The sequence below is a fragment of the Trachinotus anak genome, unplaced genomic scaffold (assembly GCF_046630095.1).
Source record: "Trachinotus anak isolate AG129_WGS33_773 ecotype Australia unplaced genomic scaffold, CSIRO_AGI_Tana_v1 ptg000031l, whole genome shotgun sequence".
Lineage (NCBI taxonomy): Eukaryota > Metazoa > Chordata > Actinopteri > Carangiformes > Carangidae > Trachinotus > Trachinotus anak.
In genome coordinates, this window is record NW_027273882.1 from 9,252,501 (window position 1) to 9,268,838 (window position 16,338).

Below are 16,338 nucleotides of genomic sequence, written 5' to 3' on the forward strand. Positions count from 1 at the left end.
CACACACACACACACACACACACACACACACACAGACACAGACACAGACACAGACACACACACAGACACAGACACACAGACACACACACACAGACACACACAGACACACACACACAGACACACACAGACACACTCACACACACACACAGACACACACACACACACACACACAGACACACACACACACAGACACAGACACACACAGACACACACACACACACACACACACAGACACACACAGACACACACAGACAGACACACACAGACACACACACACAGACACACACAGACACACACAGACACACACAGACAGACACACACAGACACACACAGACACACACAGACACACACACACACACACACACACAGACACACACACACACTCACACACACACACACACACACACACACAGTCACACAGACACACTCACACACACACACACACACTGAGTCGCTCCTGGTTCACCTTCACCCAGGTGCTTCTCCGTCAGTCGGAGTGTGGCGGTTTGCCTCTGAGGCGGATTAAAGACGGATCATCGTGTTTCATCGGGAACAAACAGGTTCACTGTCAACTTGTTTTCAGAGGAAGGTTCAAGAACGTGTCTGACGTCGTCAAAGTATTAACGTCATTTCACGTCATTTAACTTGGACAACCAGCTGCGGGTCGGTGGAGGAGAACATTCAAATTCCCGCCACTTGATCAACACACGAATGAAATGTTTGCTCACCTGAAACTCGACAAATGTTCCCACAGGTTCAAACGAAGCCGCTGTCGCAGCTGCGCGGTTTAAACTTTCTGCGCGCTCTGATTGGACGATTTGACGAAAACAATCCAGACGTCATTTCCGTCGCCACAGCGCCCCCGCCGGTCGGAGTGTGAACTGCACCGGGACGGACCCGGTACCACCGGACCAGGTGTTTGTTTCACCTCAGTGAAAATATACAACTGAGCAGGAACAAAACACAGAGACTTTTATTTTGTAAACTGCATCCAAACTTTTACTTTTCCAGTAAAAACCTGCTGCTCCACTGTTTGTCAGCTCTGTCGGTCCTGTCTAGTTCACTGCTTCTGTTTATCGTCACAGAACACGTGTGTGTGTTCGTGTCCAGAACCAGCAGAGACCTGGACCAGCAGAGACCTGGACCAGCAGAGACCTGGACCAGCAGAGACCTGAACCAGCAGAGACCTGGACCAGCAGAGACCTGGACCAGCAGAGACCTGGACCAGCAGAGTCCTGAACCAGCAGAGACCTGGACCAGCAGAGACCTGGACCAGCAGAGACCTGGACCAGCAGAGTCCTGAACCAGCAGAGACCAGAACCAGCAGAGACCTGGACCAGCAGAGACCTGGACCAGCAGAGACCTGGACCAGCAGAGTCCTGAACCAGCAGAGACCAGAACCAGCAGAGACCTGGACCAGCAGAGACCTGGACCAGCAGAGACCAGAACCAGCAGAGTCCTGAACCAGCAGAGACCAGAACCAGCAGAGACCTGAACCAGCAGAGACCAGAACCAGCAGAGACCTGGACCAGCAGAGTCCTGAACCAGCAGAGACCTGGACCAGCAGAGACCTGATGCAGCTGAGACCAGAACCAGCAGAGACCTGGACCAGCAGAGACCTGGACCAGCAGAGACCTGGACCAGCAGAGTCCTGAACCAGCAGAGACCAGAACCAGCAGAGACCTGGACCAGCAGAGACCTGGACCAGCAGAGACCTGGACCAGCAAAGTCCTGAACCAGCAGAGACCAGAACCAGCAGAGACCTGGACCAGCAGAGACCTGGACCAGCAGAGTCCTGAACCAGCAGAGACCAGAACCAGCAGAGACCTGGACCAGCAGAGACCTGGACCAGCAGAGACCAGAACCAGCAGAGTCCTGAACCAGCAGAGACCAGAACCAGCAGAGACCTGAACCAGCAGAGACCTGGACCAGCAGAGACCTGAACCAGCAGAGACCAGAACCAGCAGAGTCCTGAACCAGCAGAGACCAGAACCAGCAGAGACCTGGACCAGCAGAGACCTGGACCAGCAGAGTCCTGAACCAGCAGAGACCAGAACCAGCAGAGACCTGGACCAGCAGAGACCTGGACCAGCAGAGTCCTGAACCAGCAGAGACCAGAACCAGCAGAGACCTGGACCAGCAGAGACCTGGACCAGCAGAGACCTGGACCAGCAGAGTCCTGAACCAGCAGAGACCAGAACCAGCAGAGACCTGGACCAGCAGAGACCTGGACCAGCAGAGACCTGGACCAGCAGAGTCCTGAACCAGCAGAGACCAGAACCAGCAGAGACCTGGACCAGCAGAGACCTGGACCAGCAGAGTCCTGAACCAGCAGAGACCAGAACCAGCAGAGACCTGGACCAGCAGAGACCTGGACCAGCAGAGACCTGGACCAGCAGAGTCCTGAACCAGCAGAGACCAGAACCAGCAGAGTCCAGAACCAGCAGAGACCTGGACCAGCAGAGACCTGGACCAGCAGAGACCTGAACCAGCAGAGACCTGGACCAGCAGAGTCCTGAACCAGCAGAGACCAGAACCAGCAGAGTCCTGAACCAGCAGAGACCTGGACCAGCAGAGACCTGGACCAGCAGAGTCCTGAACCAGCAGAGACCAGAACCAGCAGAGACCTGGACCAGCAGAGTCCTGAACCAGCAGAGACCTGGACCAGCAGAGACCTGGTCCAGAGACCTGGACCTGAACCAGCAGAGTCCTGATGCAGCAGAGACCTGAACCAGCAGAGTCCTGAACCAGCAGAGACCAGAACCAGCAGAGACCTGGACCAGCAGAGACCTGGACCAGCAGAGACCTGGACCAGCAGAGTCCAGAACCAGCAGAGACCTGGACCAGCAGAGACCTGAAGCAGCAGAGACCTGAACCAGCAGAGTCCTGAACCAGCAGAGACCAGAACCAGCAGAGACCAGAACCAGCAGAGTCCTGAACCAGCAGAGACCTGGACCAGCAGAGACCTGGACCAGCAGAGTCCTGAACCAGCAGAGACCAGAACCAGCAGAGTCCAGAACCAGCAGAGACCTGAACCAGCAGAGTCCTGGACCAGCAGAGACCTGAAGCAGCAGAGACCAGAACCAGCAGAGACCTGGACCAGCAGAGACCAGAACCAGCAGAGACCTCGACCAGCAGAGTCCTGAACCAGCAGAGACCTGAACCAGCAGAGTCCAGAACCAGCAGAGTCCTGATGCAGCAGAGACCTGATGCAGCAGAGACCTGAACCAGCAGAGACCAGAACCAGCAGAGACCTGGACCAGCAGAGACCTGGACCAGCAGAGTCCTGAACCAGCAGAGACCAGAACCAGCAGAGACCAGAACCAGCAGAGTCCTGAACCAGCAGAGACCTGAACCAGCAGAGACCAGAACCAGCAGAGTCCTGGACCAGCAGAGACCTGAACCAGCAGAGACCTGAACCAGCAGAGTCCTGATGCAGCAGAGACCTGATGCAGCAGAGACCTGAACCAGCAGAGACCAGAACCAGCAGAGACCAGAACCAGCAGAGTCCTGAACCAGCAGAGAACAGAACCAGCAGAGACCAGAACCAGCAGAGACCTGAACCAGCAGAGTCCTGATGCAGCAGACGTGAATAATGCAGTGTGGTGGCAGCAGGATGACCTTTACCTCCAACACCTTTAATCTTTTCTAAATGCCTTTTTAAATGATTGATCCTCCTGCTCCTCCTGTGGTCACTGATCTGACTCACTGCCACCATCCAGACCCACAGACCTCGACCCCCCCCCCATGTCTTCAGAGCAGCAGGACTGAGTCCTAAAACATGTCCCCTGGTCCTGAAGTCTCTGGGTGTTTTGTTGGATGACTGAAATAAGGTCAGTGCTTCCTCACCTTTTGTTCAGATACATAAATGAAGATGTGTCTGAACGGACGTCCTGGTTCTTTCAGCTTCATCACTGAACACATGAATCCTGTGTCACGTTCGTCACTGCGCTGCTCACTAAATGAGTATCAACAGTGAGAGCTCTCATCAGAATCAGAATCAGAATCAGAATCAGAATCAGTTTTATTGCCAAGTATGTTTTCACATACAAGGAATTTTTTCTGGTGATTGGTGCAATTGATCAGCAACAGTGGGGCTCTCTGGCCTTGTTGATGAGGCTAATAGCAGATGGGAAGAAGCTATTTTTGTGGCGAGAGGTTTTGGTCCTGAAGGACCGCAGCCTCCTGCCAGAGGGGAGTGTCTCAAAGAGTTTGTGTCCAGGGTGGGAGGAGTCAGCTACAATCTTCCCTGCACGCCTCAGAGTCCTTGAGGCGTACAGGTCCTGGAGGGACGGAAGATTGCAGCCAATCACCTTCTCAGCAGAGTGGATGATACGCTGCAGTCTGTTATTGTCCCTCTCCGTGGCAGCAGCGTACCAGATGGTGATGGAGGAGGTGAGGATGGACTCAATGATGGAGGTGTAGAAGTTCACCATCATAGTCCTTGGCAGGTTGAACTTCTTCAGCTGCCTCAGGAAATACATCCTCTGCTGAGCTTTTTTGATGAGGGAGCTGATGTTCAGCTCCCACTTAATGTCATGTGTGATGGTGGTTCCCAAGAAGCGGAAATGCTCCACGGTGGGCACGGGGGAGTCGCACGGGGTTCATCAGGTGATCGGTGAATCAGTCAGGTGACATCTACCATGTACCTGACTGATGTCATCATGTTTCAGAAACTCTATGTTTAATGTAAAAACTGCAGAGCAGACACTTCACTGTCACTCTGGATTTATGAACGTCTGCAGACATGTCTCCTCCTCTCTGGCTCTGTCTGTGCAGCCAGAGGTTTTCCTCTCCTCTGACTCCTCCCCCTTCAGTCTGACCCCTCCTCCTCCTCTTCATCAGGAGGACACAAACACCACTCCTAATGAATGTGTTGCTCTGTCCATCTCTACCTGAGGTGAACTGTCTGCAGTGGTTTAATGCCACAGATATAATAATAATAATAATAATTTATTTATGGAGCGACCTGCATTGTGCTGAACAAAGGCAGCACTAACATAGAATCAATCAGGTGATTAAACCGACACAGAGTCACTGAAGAGAAATAAAAGGAGAAGCTTCAGATAAAAGTGTGTTTGAAGACGAAGGTCACAGGTGAAGGCTCAGCTGTGTCTGATCAGCTGATAATAATCACAATAAAACAGCTGACACAGCATTACATCAACATTCTGATTCAATGATGATTCAAACAAAAACAACAGATAATAACAGACATAATAGATAAGTAAATACATGAAATACGGCAGAATTAGCAGATTTTGCACCATCCAAAAATAAGCATTAACACACACAGAAAAAATAAAGTTAATAAAGTTTTAAACACATTATATTCAGAGCTTTAAAAAAAATCTGTTGGCTAAAAAAGCATCTCATTGTTTCCATCTATTTAAAAAAACAAACACTATTAACAAACATACAAACATTTCCAGTTTGATGTAGATAATAAACCTCATGTAAGTTTATATTTGGTAAATTAAAAATTAAACATATATAAATATACTGTATGTTAATACTTGTAATTAAAACTATCAAATAATCAGTAAAATAAAGGTTCTAAATGTTTGTCCTAAAAGTTTTGTCGTTTGTTGTTAGTTTTAAAGAAAAAGATGTTTAGTTAGAACCCACACAGAAATGTAATATATGACATATATGTCACCTCATACATCTTCTGAATAAATGAGGTGTAACTTCATAACATATGAAGCATAGTTAATTTGAACATGTACATATATTAAAAATATGTATGATTAATTTTTATTGTTGTGACCATATATGTTAATGATATATATTTCATTTATAAATAGCCCACAAGTTTATTAAAACAAGATGTATTTTAAAAATGTTCTCATTAATTTTAATGTTTATTTTCTCACTCTGGGAAAGTGTCGCAGACATTTGGAATTTACTGTTTATAATATCAACAAATATTAACAGGCTTTGGGATGAACATAAATATATTTATCTCACATATGTCTACAACATAGACATTCATTCATTCATTCATTTAGTCATTTAGCAGACGCTTTTATCCAAAGCGACTTACATCCATCTAGAAAAAATAAAAAGAAAAGGAATTGAGTTGTGTCTGAAATATTTACATGGGTTAAACATGTATGTTAATATATGAAAGTGCTGCAATTTCTAAAAGGGTTTCATATATAATTTTATATATGTTTTTATTTTATATGCACATATATTTAATACATATACACATATGCACAAATACTGTATATCATGGTTTATGGGACTTGAATGAATGAACATGAATTTTATAATTTTATAATTTACACGTTAAAACATTCACAGAGAAACAACAAACACTTAATGATTGAAAGAATAGTTTTAATATTTTCCATCTCAGCTGAAACTAAATTCAGACTTTTATTTTGAATAACTTCCTGTGAATCTGACCACACACACCTGTTGAAGAGCGGCTGTGTCCCCGCGTTCCTCCGATGTGACCACACCTGAGTGACGTCAGAGTAATTTGCCTGCCAGGGGAGTGTCCGTTTCTCTTCCTGTTTGTCAGTGTGAGCAGGTGAGACACACCTGAGCAGGTGAGCAGGCAGAGCAGCGGACAGACTTTAAACCGACCTGTTTGTCCTTTTCACGTTTAGATTAACGGCGGAAGCGGAAAACGCTTCGTTTCTTCTGCTGAGCCTGAAACTGTCAGAGCGGCGAGACGCGTCGGAGGCGGTAAACTCTTCCTCATACATTGACACTGACTGCTGCTGAAAATGCCTTCATCCTCCTCTTCCTCTCTCCGGCCGCCTCTCCTCCTCCTCCTCCTCCTCCCGCTCCTGCGGCGCGGCGGCGCGGCAGAGGACGCGGCCTGCGGCGGCTCTTTCCGCCCCGGTCAGGAAGACTTCGTGCTGGACGCGGAGGACGCGGTGACCGAGGGCGCGGTTCTGCTGGCCACTACACACGCGCGCTCCCCGGAGGCCTGTGAGCGCGCGTGCTGCGGGAAACCGCGCTGCAATGTGGCGCTGCTGGAGCCGCGCGGCACCGGGGCGGCAGCCGCAGAGCAGGACATGCGCACCTGCGTCCTGTTCAGCTGCATCCACAGAAACCGCTTCGTGTGCAGGTTCGTGAACCAGGCCGGATACCAGAGCTACATCAGAGAGTCCGTGTTCCTGCAACATCTGGAGGGGCCAGAAGAACCAGGTGAGGCCACATCGGGTCAATATCAGTCAATAAGTATCATAGGATCAATACTGGAGTCATAAGTTATATCAGTCAGTGCATGTAATGAGCATCATGTCCTCAGGACTGGAGTATTGACGACAGGCAGTGGTCAAAAGTAATATAAAACCGTGATATAAAGGCGCTTTAAACCTGCAGCTGCACTTTATTAAAATCTCCCACAGGTCTCCGACCTTTGACCTGATCCTCTGTTTGCAGCTTTATTCACTGCTTTATCACTTTGTATTTGATCTTTCCAGTTTTTGCTGGATCTGACAGAGTTAGTAGAGGCAGGGAGGGAGACAGGGCCCAGACTGGATTTGAACGGGGGCCACTGTGGTGATGACTCAGCCTTGTTAGTGGTACACGCGCCACCAGGTGAGCCACTGTTGTTGTTTGTCACAGGTGCATTCCTGTGATGTGTGTAAAGTCTGGCTGCAGACCAAACATCCTACTGGGGACTGATATTAGAGGAGGTGCAGAGAGGTGACTATGATGGTGAACTTCTACACCTCCATCATTGAGTCCATCCTCACCTCCTCCATCACCATCTGGTACGCTGCTGCCACGGAGAGGGACAATAACAGACTGCAGCGTATCATCCACTCTGCTGAGAAGGTGATTGGCTGCAATCTTCCGTCCCTCCAGGACCTGTACGCCTCAAGGACTCTGAGGCGTGCAGGGAAGATTGTAGCCTACTCCTCCCACCCTGGACACAAACTCTTTGAGACACTCCCCTCTGGCAGGAGGCTGCGGTCCTTCAGGACCAAAACCTCTCGCCACAAAAATAGCTTCTTCCCATCTGCTATTAGCCTCATCAACAAGGCCAGAGAGCCCCACTGTTGCTGATCAATTGCACCAATCACCAGAAAAAATTCCTTGTATGTGAAAACATACTTGGCAATAAAACTGATTCTGATTCTGAGTGAAGATCATACAGGAGACAGTGTGATGTCATACAGGAGACAGTGTGATGACTGTGTGATGTCATACCAGAGACAGTGTGATGTCATACAGGAGACAGTGTGATGACAGTGTGATGTCATACCAGAGACAGTGTGATGTCATACAGGAGACAGTGTGATGACAGTGTGATGTCATACAGGAGACAGTGTGATGACAGTGTGATGTCATACCAGAGACAGTGTGATGTCATACAGGAGACAGTGTGATGACAGTGTGATGTCATACAGGAGACAGTGTGATGACAGTGTGATGTCATACCAGAGACAGTGTGATGTCATACAGGAGACAGTGTGATGACAGTGATGTCATACCAGAGACAGTGTGATGTCATACAGGAGAAATATGTGATTCAAATTTATATGCACTGATAATTGTCTACCTGCTCTGAGCTGTGATTGGTTGCACTGTGTGAGGTGAGAGGGACAGGTGCACAGGTGCAGCTGAGTCGATTAATCAATAGTGATTATTATGAAGATAATCATTAATTATTAGGATACTTTAGCACCTTGTTGCAGTTTGTGTAAAAAATCATTCTCCCTCTCTCCCTGTGGTTCAACTTAGTCAGACTTGAACCACATGTTGATCTGGTTCAGTGTGATGACATCATCATCTCTGATGACCCTCCACAATAAAGCTCCAGGCTGCAGAACTTCATTGAGAATCCTGCATTGATAAACTGCAGACAGCAGCTGATCACAGCTGATCACAGCTGATTGATCTGCTGGTGATGAAAGTGACTACACTTTCACTGAATAAAATCTTTAATGAACACAATTTCTCTGTGACATCACTGTGTCTCCAGGTGAACCCATTGCCAATGCAGGTCATGATGTCATCATTCAGCCCGGAGAGACCGTGACCCTGAACGGAACGGAGAGCCTGCCGCTGGGCGACGCCGAGATCACCACCTACCAGTGGAGTCTGCTGAGCGGAGACCCCGGCGTCAAGGTGGAGGTAAAATCTGCTGAGTCACAGGGGGCGGGGCTTAGCACAGGTAGATGTGAGTGGGATATGAGCTGCAGACAAACAATTTGAGATACATACTTTAATCATTTACATTCATTGTAGCAGCATTCGTGGTACCAAACTCTATTCAAAATTCTTGCAAGTTTGTGACTGCTTTGCTTCATCAATGTTGGAAAACAAAACAAAAAATAACCCACCTGTACAGATACATTTTGTTTCTGTACAGGTGGGCCTTCAGGTGGATTCAGTGTGTAATGTGATCCCTCAGAGAGCTCAGTTTTCAAAAAAAAAATCTCAACTTTTGTATTTGGATTTGCAGCATCTTCCATTTTTAAAGGCTGAAGATTTTGAATTATTTGAAGATGGTTCTTCAGAAAGTGCTGCTTCATTTCTGTCTCCGTGGAGAAGAAAACTTCGACTGAAGTTTAAAAATAATGTGTGTGTCTCCAGGTCTGCAGCACACTGAGCCTGTTACTGTGCATCCAGGTGATGACACTTTTAATCGAATTATTTTTGAATGTGATTCTGCAGAAGACGGCTCTACCCGACCAGGTGCGGCTCTCCAACCTGCAGGCAGGCTCATACGTCTTCAAGCTGACCGTCATCGACTCCGACGACCAGTCAGCTGTTGCCAAGGTCACCGTCCTCGTCCTCAGCCCAGAGCAGTCCAGCTGTGAGTGCTCATGAGAAATGTAGTCTATTGTTTTTCCCTTCAAACACAACTGCTTTAAGATCACACTACTTGGCCAAAAGTATGTGGACAGCTGTGCACAAAGGTCCTTAAAGAACAGAGCAGTGACTCAGGAAGAGTTTATTGATCGGTTGAACTGATGAGAACAGAGTCAGTTGTTGCGTGAAATCAGTGTTTGAGTTTTCACACTGAGGATCCACACCTGACTCAAACTGGTCAGACTGGAATAACTGCCACACACACACACACACACACACACACACAATCAGGCACTTAGAACTGATCTGAGTTCAGGTTGTAAATACCATGTTACCATGGTAACCAGTGTCGAAACAGCTGACACCATGGCACTCCCTTTAAAGTAGCACCAACATACACACACACACACACATACACTCATACACACACCCTGTGCTGTGGGTTAATGTTTACATCATTCACACAGTGCACCGTGTGAGCGACACACAACAGTTTGTTCAGTTGCTGTTGAATGACTCACAATAATTATCACATTGAGACTGTGTCGCACAACAAGCTGCTCACACCCTGAGCTTCACTAAAGTTCAGTCACATTTCGATGATCCTCTCTCTGTCGCTGTGCTTCCTCCTGATGACATCATGTTCCTGCGTCAGCGTTTTGTCTGGCTCCGGTGAAGGTCGGTCCGTGTCGCGCCGCTTTTCCTCGCTGGCATTACGACCCCACGACAGGCGAGTGTGAACAGTTTGTGTTTGGAGGCTGTAAACCGAACCACAACAACTACCTGAGCAGGGAAGAGTGTTTGACAGCCTGCAGAGGAGTCACAGGTGAGTACACACCTGACACACTCCTGATACACACCTGACACACACCTGACACACACCTAATACACACCTAACACACACTGACACACTCCTGACACACTCCTGATACACTCCTGATACACACCTGATACACACCTGACACACACCTGACACACACTGATACACACCTGATACACACACTGATACACACCTGATACACACCTGACACACACACTGATACACTCCTGACACACACCTGATACACACCTGACACACACCTGACACACACTGATACACACCTGATACACACACTGATACACACCTGATACACACCTGACACACACACTGATACACACCTGATACACACTGATACACACTGATACACACCTGACACACACACTGATACACACCTGATACACACCTGACACACACACTGATACACACCTGATACACACTGATACACACCTGACACACACACTGATACACACCTGATACACACCTGACACACACACTGATACACACCTGATACACACTGATACACACCTGACACACACACTGACACACACCCTGACACACCCTGATACACACCTGACGCACACTGACACACACCTGACACACACACTGATACACACCTGATACACACTGATACACACCTGACACACACACTGATACACCCTGATACACACCTGACACACACACACATACACACTGATACACACCTGACGCACACTGACACACACCTGACACACACACTGATACACACACTGATACACACCTGATACACACACTGATACACACCTGACACACACACTGATACACACCTGACACACCCTGACACATACTGACACACACTGATACACACTGATACACACCTGACACACACTGATACACCCGATACACACTGATACACACCTGACACACACTGATACACACACTGATATACTCCTGACACACACACTGATACACAACTGACACACACACTGATACACAACTGACACACACACTGATACACAACTGACACACACACTGATACACACCTGACACACACCTGACACACACTGATACACTCCTGACACACACCTGACACTGACTGATGATGCGTTTCTGTCTTCATCTCTACAGCGACAGGAGAGAGGGGCGCCACTCTCCCAGCCACAGGTCAGTCCCACAATTCACCTCTTCATATCAGCTCTGCAGCATGTTTATGATGTCATAGATAAACGTGTGTGTGTGTGTGCGTGTGTGTGTAGAGGTGTGTGGCTCGCCATGTCGTCCTGATCAGCTGACCTGCCGCAGCGGCTGCTGTGTGGACAGAAGTTTGGAGTGTGATGGTGTGAAGCACTGCAGCGATGGATCAGACGAGGAACACTGCAACAAACGTAACGCACGTGCGCACACACACACACACACACACACACACACACACACACACACACACACACACAGACAGTGATCTTCCTCCTCCTCCTCTTCCTCAGTGAACCAGACCTTCAGTCGACTGTTGAGCATCGACGTCAACCAGACCGCAGGTCGGTCTCCTCAGTCTCTGTCTGTCTCAGCATCACCTGTTAATTAGCCCTTGAAGCTAACATGCTACATGCTAACATTCCCCCAGCTCGGTGCACAGAGCCCCCCCACACCGGTCCATGTCGGGCAAGTCACACTCGCTGGTACTACAACCCCCTGAACAGGAAGTGTCACCGCTTCACCTTCGGAGGCTGCGAGGGAAATGACAACAACTTCGAGGAGGAAAAAAAGTGCAGCAAAACCTGCGCTGGAGTGAGCGGTACGAAATACCTGAGAGGTAGAACAGGTAGAAAAGGTAGAGCAGGTAGAACAGGTAGTTGAGGTAGAACAGGTAGAACAGGTCGAGCAGGTAGAAAAGGTAGAGCAGGTACACCAGGTAGAGCAGGTACACCAGGTAGAACAGGTCGTAGAGGTAGAACAGGTAGAGCAGGTACACCAGGTAGAACAGGTCGTAGAGGTAGAACAGGTAGAGCAGGTGCACCAGGTAGAACAGGTAGAGCAGGTGGTCCTGTGTGAGGTCATGACACAGTGCCATACCGTCCATACAGTTCCTGTAGTGTGTATCAGTAACGTGCTGATGACTCTGTCTGTGCAGAGCGTCACGTGTTCTCCAGAGGGACGTTTGAGCGTTTTGAGAAGGAGGTGGGGGAGGAGACTGACGACTCAGGTGAGACTCTGTCAATCATCTCTATGACTATAGTCACATGTTGGTTGTTAGATATTAGATCAGTGGTGGACAGTTGTCCCCACCTGGTGTAGGTAAAGGTGTTGCACTTGACAGGAAGTGACCTCATGGTTTCCTCCTCAGGCTCCATAGCGCTGGCTGTGTTCCTGTCGGTGGCCATTTTGGCTCTGTTGGCCATCCTGACCTACTGCTTCCTGAAGTCCAGGAGGGAGCGCTCCCATAGGCCCGTCTCCACAGGCCCTGCCCATGTGGCGCTGTCAGAGCAGGACACGCTCGTTTACAACAGCACCACCAAACCTGTATGATGTCATCACCTCACCTGTGTGACATCATCATCATTGACAACAGCACCACCAAACCTGTATGATGTCATCACCTCACCTGTGACATCATCATCATTGACAACAGCACCACCAAACCTGTATGATGTCATCACCTCATCTGTGTGACATCATCTTTATTTACAGCACCAGGTGTAGTGATGTCGCCATGAGAACCACAGACCTGTATAATGTTGTCACTTTTGTCGCCGTGACAACCACAGACTTGTGTAAGGTCATCACTGCTGTCTCCCTGGAGACCAGTCCCCAGCTGTTTGTGTTTCTTCCTGTTTCCTGCTCAGGTGTTTTCATGTGAACTTCCTGCTGTTGTAACGTCCCTGCCTCCAGTCAAATATAAAGTAGATTATTATCAATCATTTCAATGGAAATTGATTAGTTTCATGAAACATATTGATAGAAAGCAGGATGCATTTTTAATCAGCTGACCTGGTGACGTGTAAACATGTTTTTATTTGTTGGGTTTCTGCTCTCAGCTGTTGGAACATCTCCATGTGTTTAATATATTTATGAATTCTGTTTGTCTGGGTCTCAGGTTATGAAGTTATATTTGTTTTAAAGGTGCTATATGTAAGTTGTCTACTGCTACATAGCTAACGTTAGCATTAGCAGCTGTTTCTAGAAGAAACGTGGAGTTCAGCATCAAACTCACCAATGTCTGTCTCCAGAGCTGGAAACAAACACCAATGTTAACTGTTGTCTCCATCACATCTTTTCTTCCACTGATGTTAGCATGCTAACAGCTAGCCCTGGCCCAGTCACTTCCTGATGGCGAGTCACTGCTCAGAGGACGTGTTACAACCTCTTGTATTGGTCCAGACAAGAAACCATGTTCACCAGCAGAGAAAACTTTGATACAGCACCTTTAATAATCTCAGGTCTTAATCTCATGTTTTAAAGTTTTTATTGTTTAATTTGTCAATAAAACCTCATGAAGAAGAAACAGACAACACTTTATTTCCTGTTCAACAGCAGAAACATCAAATAACCCAAAGTAGTTTGTTTTTGTCTGACGCCTGAAAAAAAACAAACATCTCAACTAAACCCTCAAAGGAATTTTAGCAGGCTGGGCCTGGTCAGATGCGAGCATGAACTGATGAAGCCTCTTGGATGAGAGGTGAAACGTCTTCCAAGACAAATAACCAAGTCCAGTTGCTTTCGAATTAAAATTCCTTTGAGATACTATGACCTGGACAAATGAGAATATTCACAGGCTGATCTCAACTAAAGCTCCACCAACACAGGATAACATCGAAACTGTCACCATGACAACCATGAAGGCCATGAGATGTGGCTGAAAGCTTCAGAAATTAATCTTCTCATCTCAATCTGCTCATGAATTAATCTTGATGAATCTGCAGTTAATTCAGTGACTTGTTTGTTTAATTACTGATTTAAAGCTGCGCCTGAGTGAAACAGGCTGAGAACCTGGAGTCTCTGCTCTCTCCTGCCGCTCCGCCTCAAACTGACGTCATCACCACAACTGGACAGACCAGGTTTTTCTCCTGATGCTGCAGAACCTTCACAAGGTTCAACCTGCATGTAAACACAGGCAGAGCTGTGTGTGTGTGTGTGTGTGTGTGTGTGTGTGTGTGTGTGTGTGTGTGTGTGTGTGTGTGTGTGTGTCCTCTGACAGGCTGAGACTCCTCACTTCTTGCTGGTTGTCTGCTGTAACATATTTGTCTGACTGAAGCAGATGTTTGCCTCTCTGACGTCCAGCAGGGGGAGACAGAGCCTCCTCAGCTCTGATGACACTCATCATCACCATCATCATCATCATCGTCAGTGAGCCCTGTCACTGAGGTCCTGTGGTTCAGACCAGTTTTTATTGTATTTATCACAATAATAAATAAACAGACGTTTGCATGAAACACATTTACACGATGTCACGTTTTCAAACTGAGAAATAAACTCGTTAAACCTCTAATGAAGTTAATTACCCTCTCAGCCTCCGTCACCTCTGAGAGGTCTGCTCCACGTGTCCTCAGAGGACTGATCACTGATCATTGATCAGATTCATTGATTATTGGACTAATTGTTGCAGAAACAGGCTGTTGCTACTGCAGTTTGTTTTAAACTCTGGAGGAAATCCCAGAGTGAAGAGCTGCGTGTGCTCATGATCTCACATCCATCAGAAGGTCATGCCTGATCCTCAGAGAGGTCATGTGACCCTTGAAGTCAGACTGTAACCGGATTCTGGATCTGGTTTTGTGATGCCTCCTGTGTGGAGCTGTGCTTCCCTCCAGTGACAGAACTTCCATCAGTGCAGCTTTAAATAAAGCTCAAGGTTTCACTGAGCTCTTCTCTGCGGGTTCTCAGTGGAACCCTCAGAGTGTGGAACATAAAAAAGTCTGCTTCTCTGCTTCTGTCATGCTTTACCTTTTTCTACTGGTTAAACGGGGCGCATGCGCAGAGGGAGCGAGCGGAGCGCAGCCTGCAGTGGAGAAGCTGTGAAGAGTTTTGATCCGGAGCCTCAGGGACCAGGGAGCGAGAGGATGAGGCTGAGCCACGTCCACCTCCACACCTGCGAGCTGCTCTGAGGTGAGTCCGGACGTGTCTTCACTTCACTTCTCTTCACTTCACTTCTCTTCACTTCACTGTTGAGGTTGTTTCAGGAAGTTTCAGAACAAACGTGTGTGAGTGTGTGTTGTAGAAAACACTGAGTGAAGAGTCCTCGGGGGTGAAACTGAGCCGGAAGTGTTTCTCTGCTTTAATCCGCGTCAGTCCAGCTTCACACACCTGCAGACGTTTCACCTCCTCAGATTAACTCGGAGTCTCATTTAAAACTCATCGTAGTATCACAAACACACGACAAGTTACGCTTCGCTAGCTGCCCTTTAAGTTTGTAGGTGGGGTTGCAGCTCGCTGATGCAGAGCCTCGTTAGGAAATCTTTACATTTAAAGACTACGCGCTTACCTGAGCAAATACCGATTTCCTATGTGATAAATTAATGATTGTTAGAGTCAGATGGATTTTGCCTTTAATTCGGCATGTTTTTAACACACGGGAGAGCGTTTATCATCAGCAAATATAAACTTTTTCTGGTGTCTGTCGCAGCCTTTCGCCACAGAAACACGCCCTATCAGCGGCATCGAGCCAACGTTGAGAAACAGGGAACAAGTCTGAACTCTTTATAGATTTGACCAGATTTGGAGCTGCTCTGTGAAATCAATGGTGCCGAAGTCAACAGTAGAGACTG

The 16,338-nt window shown here is 47.8% G+C and overlaps 3 protein-coding genes across 7 annotated transcripts in view; 2 read left to right on the forward strand and 1 right to left on the reverse strand.

The window, feature by feature from the left end:
• Window positions 1-829, reverse strand: part of bub1ba (BUB1 mitotic checkpoint serine/threonine kinase Ba) — a 16,558-nt gene extending 15,729 nt beyond the window's left edge. Inside the window, exon 1 of one of the 2 annotated variants that reach the window (XM_071467933.1) lies at window positions 729-829. The gene's annotated coding sequence lies outside the window, so the exon portion shown is untranslated. The other variant, XM_071467934.1, reaches the window with a different exon arrangement.
• A 5,635-nt stretch (window positions 830-6,464) lies between these two features.
• On the forward strand, window positions 6,465-14,081 carry LOC139612139 (kunitz-type protease inhibitor 1-like). The gene is made up of 10 exons (XM_071467380.1): window positions 6,465-7,167; window positions 8,954-9,105; window positions 9,649-9,790; window positions 10,442-10,612; window positions 11,711-11,746; window positions 11,839-11,967; window positions 12,067-12,117; window positions 12,204-12,374; window positions 12,711-12,782; window positions 12,924-14,081. The coding sequence occupies exons 1-10, from the start codon at window positions 6,741-6,743 to the stop codon at window positions 13,103-13,105; spliced, it is 1,533 nt and encodes a 510-aa protein (XP_071323481.1). The 5' UTR covers window positions 6,465-6,740; the 3' UTR covers window positions 13,106-14,081.
• Window positions 14,082-15,297: 1,216 nt separating this feature from the next.
• LOC139612136 (pleckstrin homology domain-containing family G member 3-like) overlaps window positions 15,298-16,338 on the forward strand; it is a 28,409-nt gene continuing 27,368 nt past the window's right edge. For 2 of the 4 annotated variants that reach the window (XM_071467375.1, XM_071467374.1), the window contains exon 1: window positions 15,298-15,679. The gene's annotated coding sequence lies outside the window, so the exon portion shown is untranslated. The remainder of the gene's footprint in view (window positions 15,680-16,338) is intronic. The other 2 variants (XM_071467377.1, XM_071467376.1) reach the window with 2 other exon arrangements.

Coding starts and splice junctions, on each gene's coding strand:
- LOC139612139 (XM_071467380.1), top strand. CDS start 6,741: ATGCCTTCATCCTCCTCTTCCTCTCTCCGGCCGCCTCTCCTCCTCCTC. Junction 9,106..9,648: donor ACCCCGGCGTCAAGGTGGAG/GTAAAATCTGCT, acceptor GTGATTCTGCAG/AAGACGGCTCTACCCGACCA. Junction 12,118..12,203: donor CGACGTCAACCAGACCGCAG/GTCGGTCTCCTC, acceptor ACATTCCCCCAG/CTCGGTGCACAGAGCCCCCC.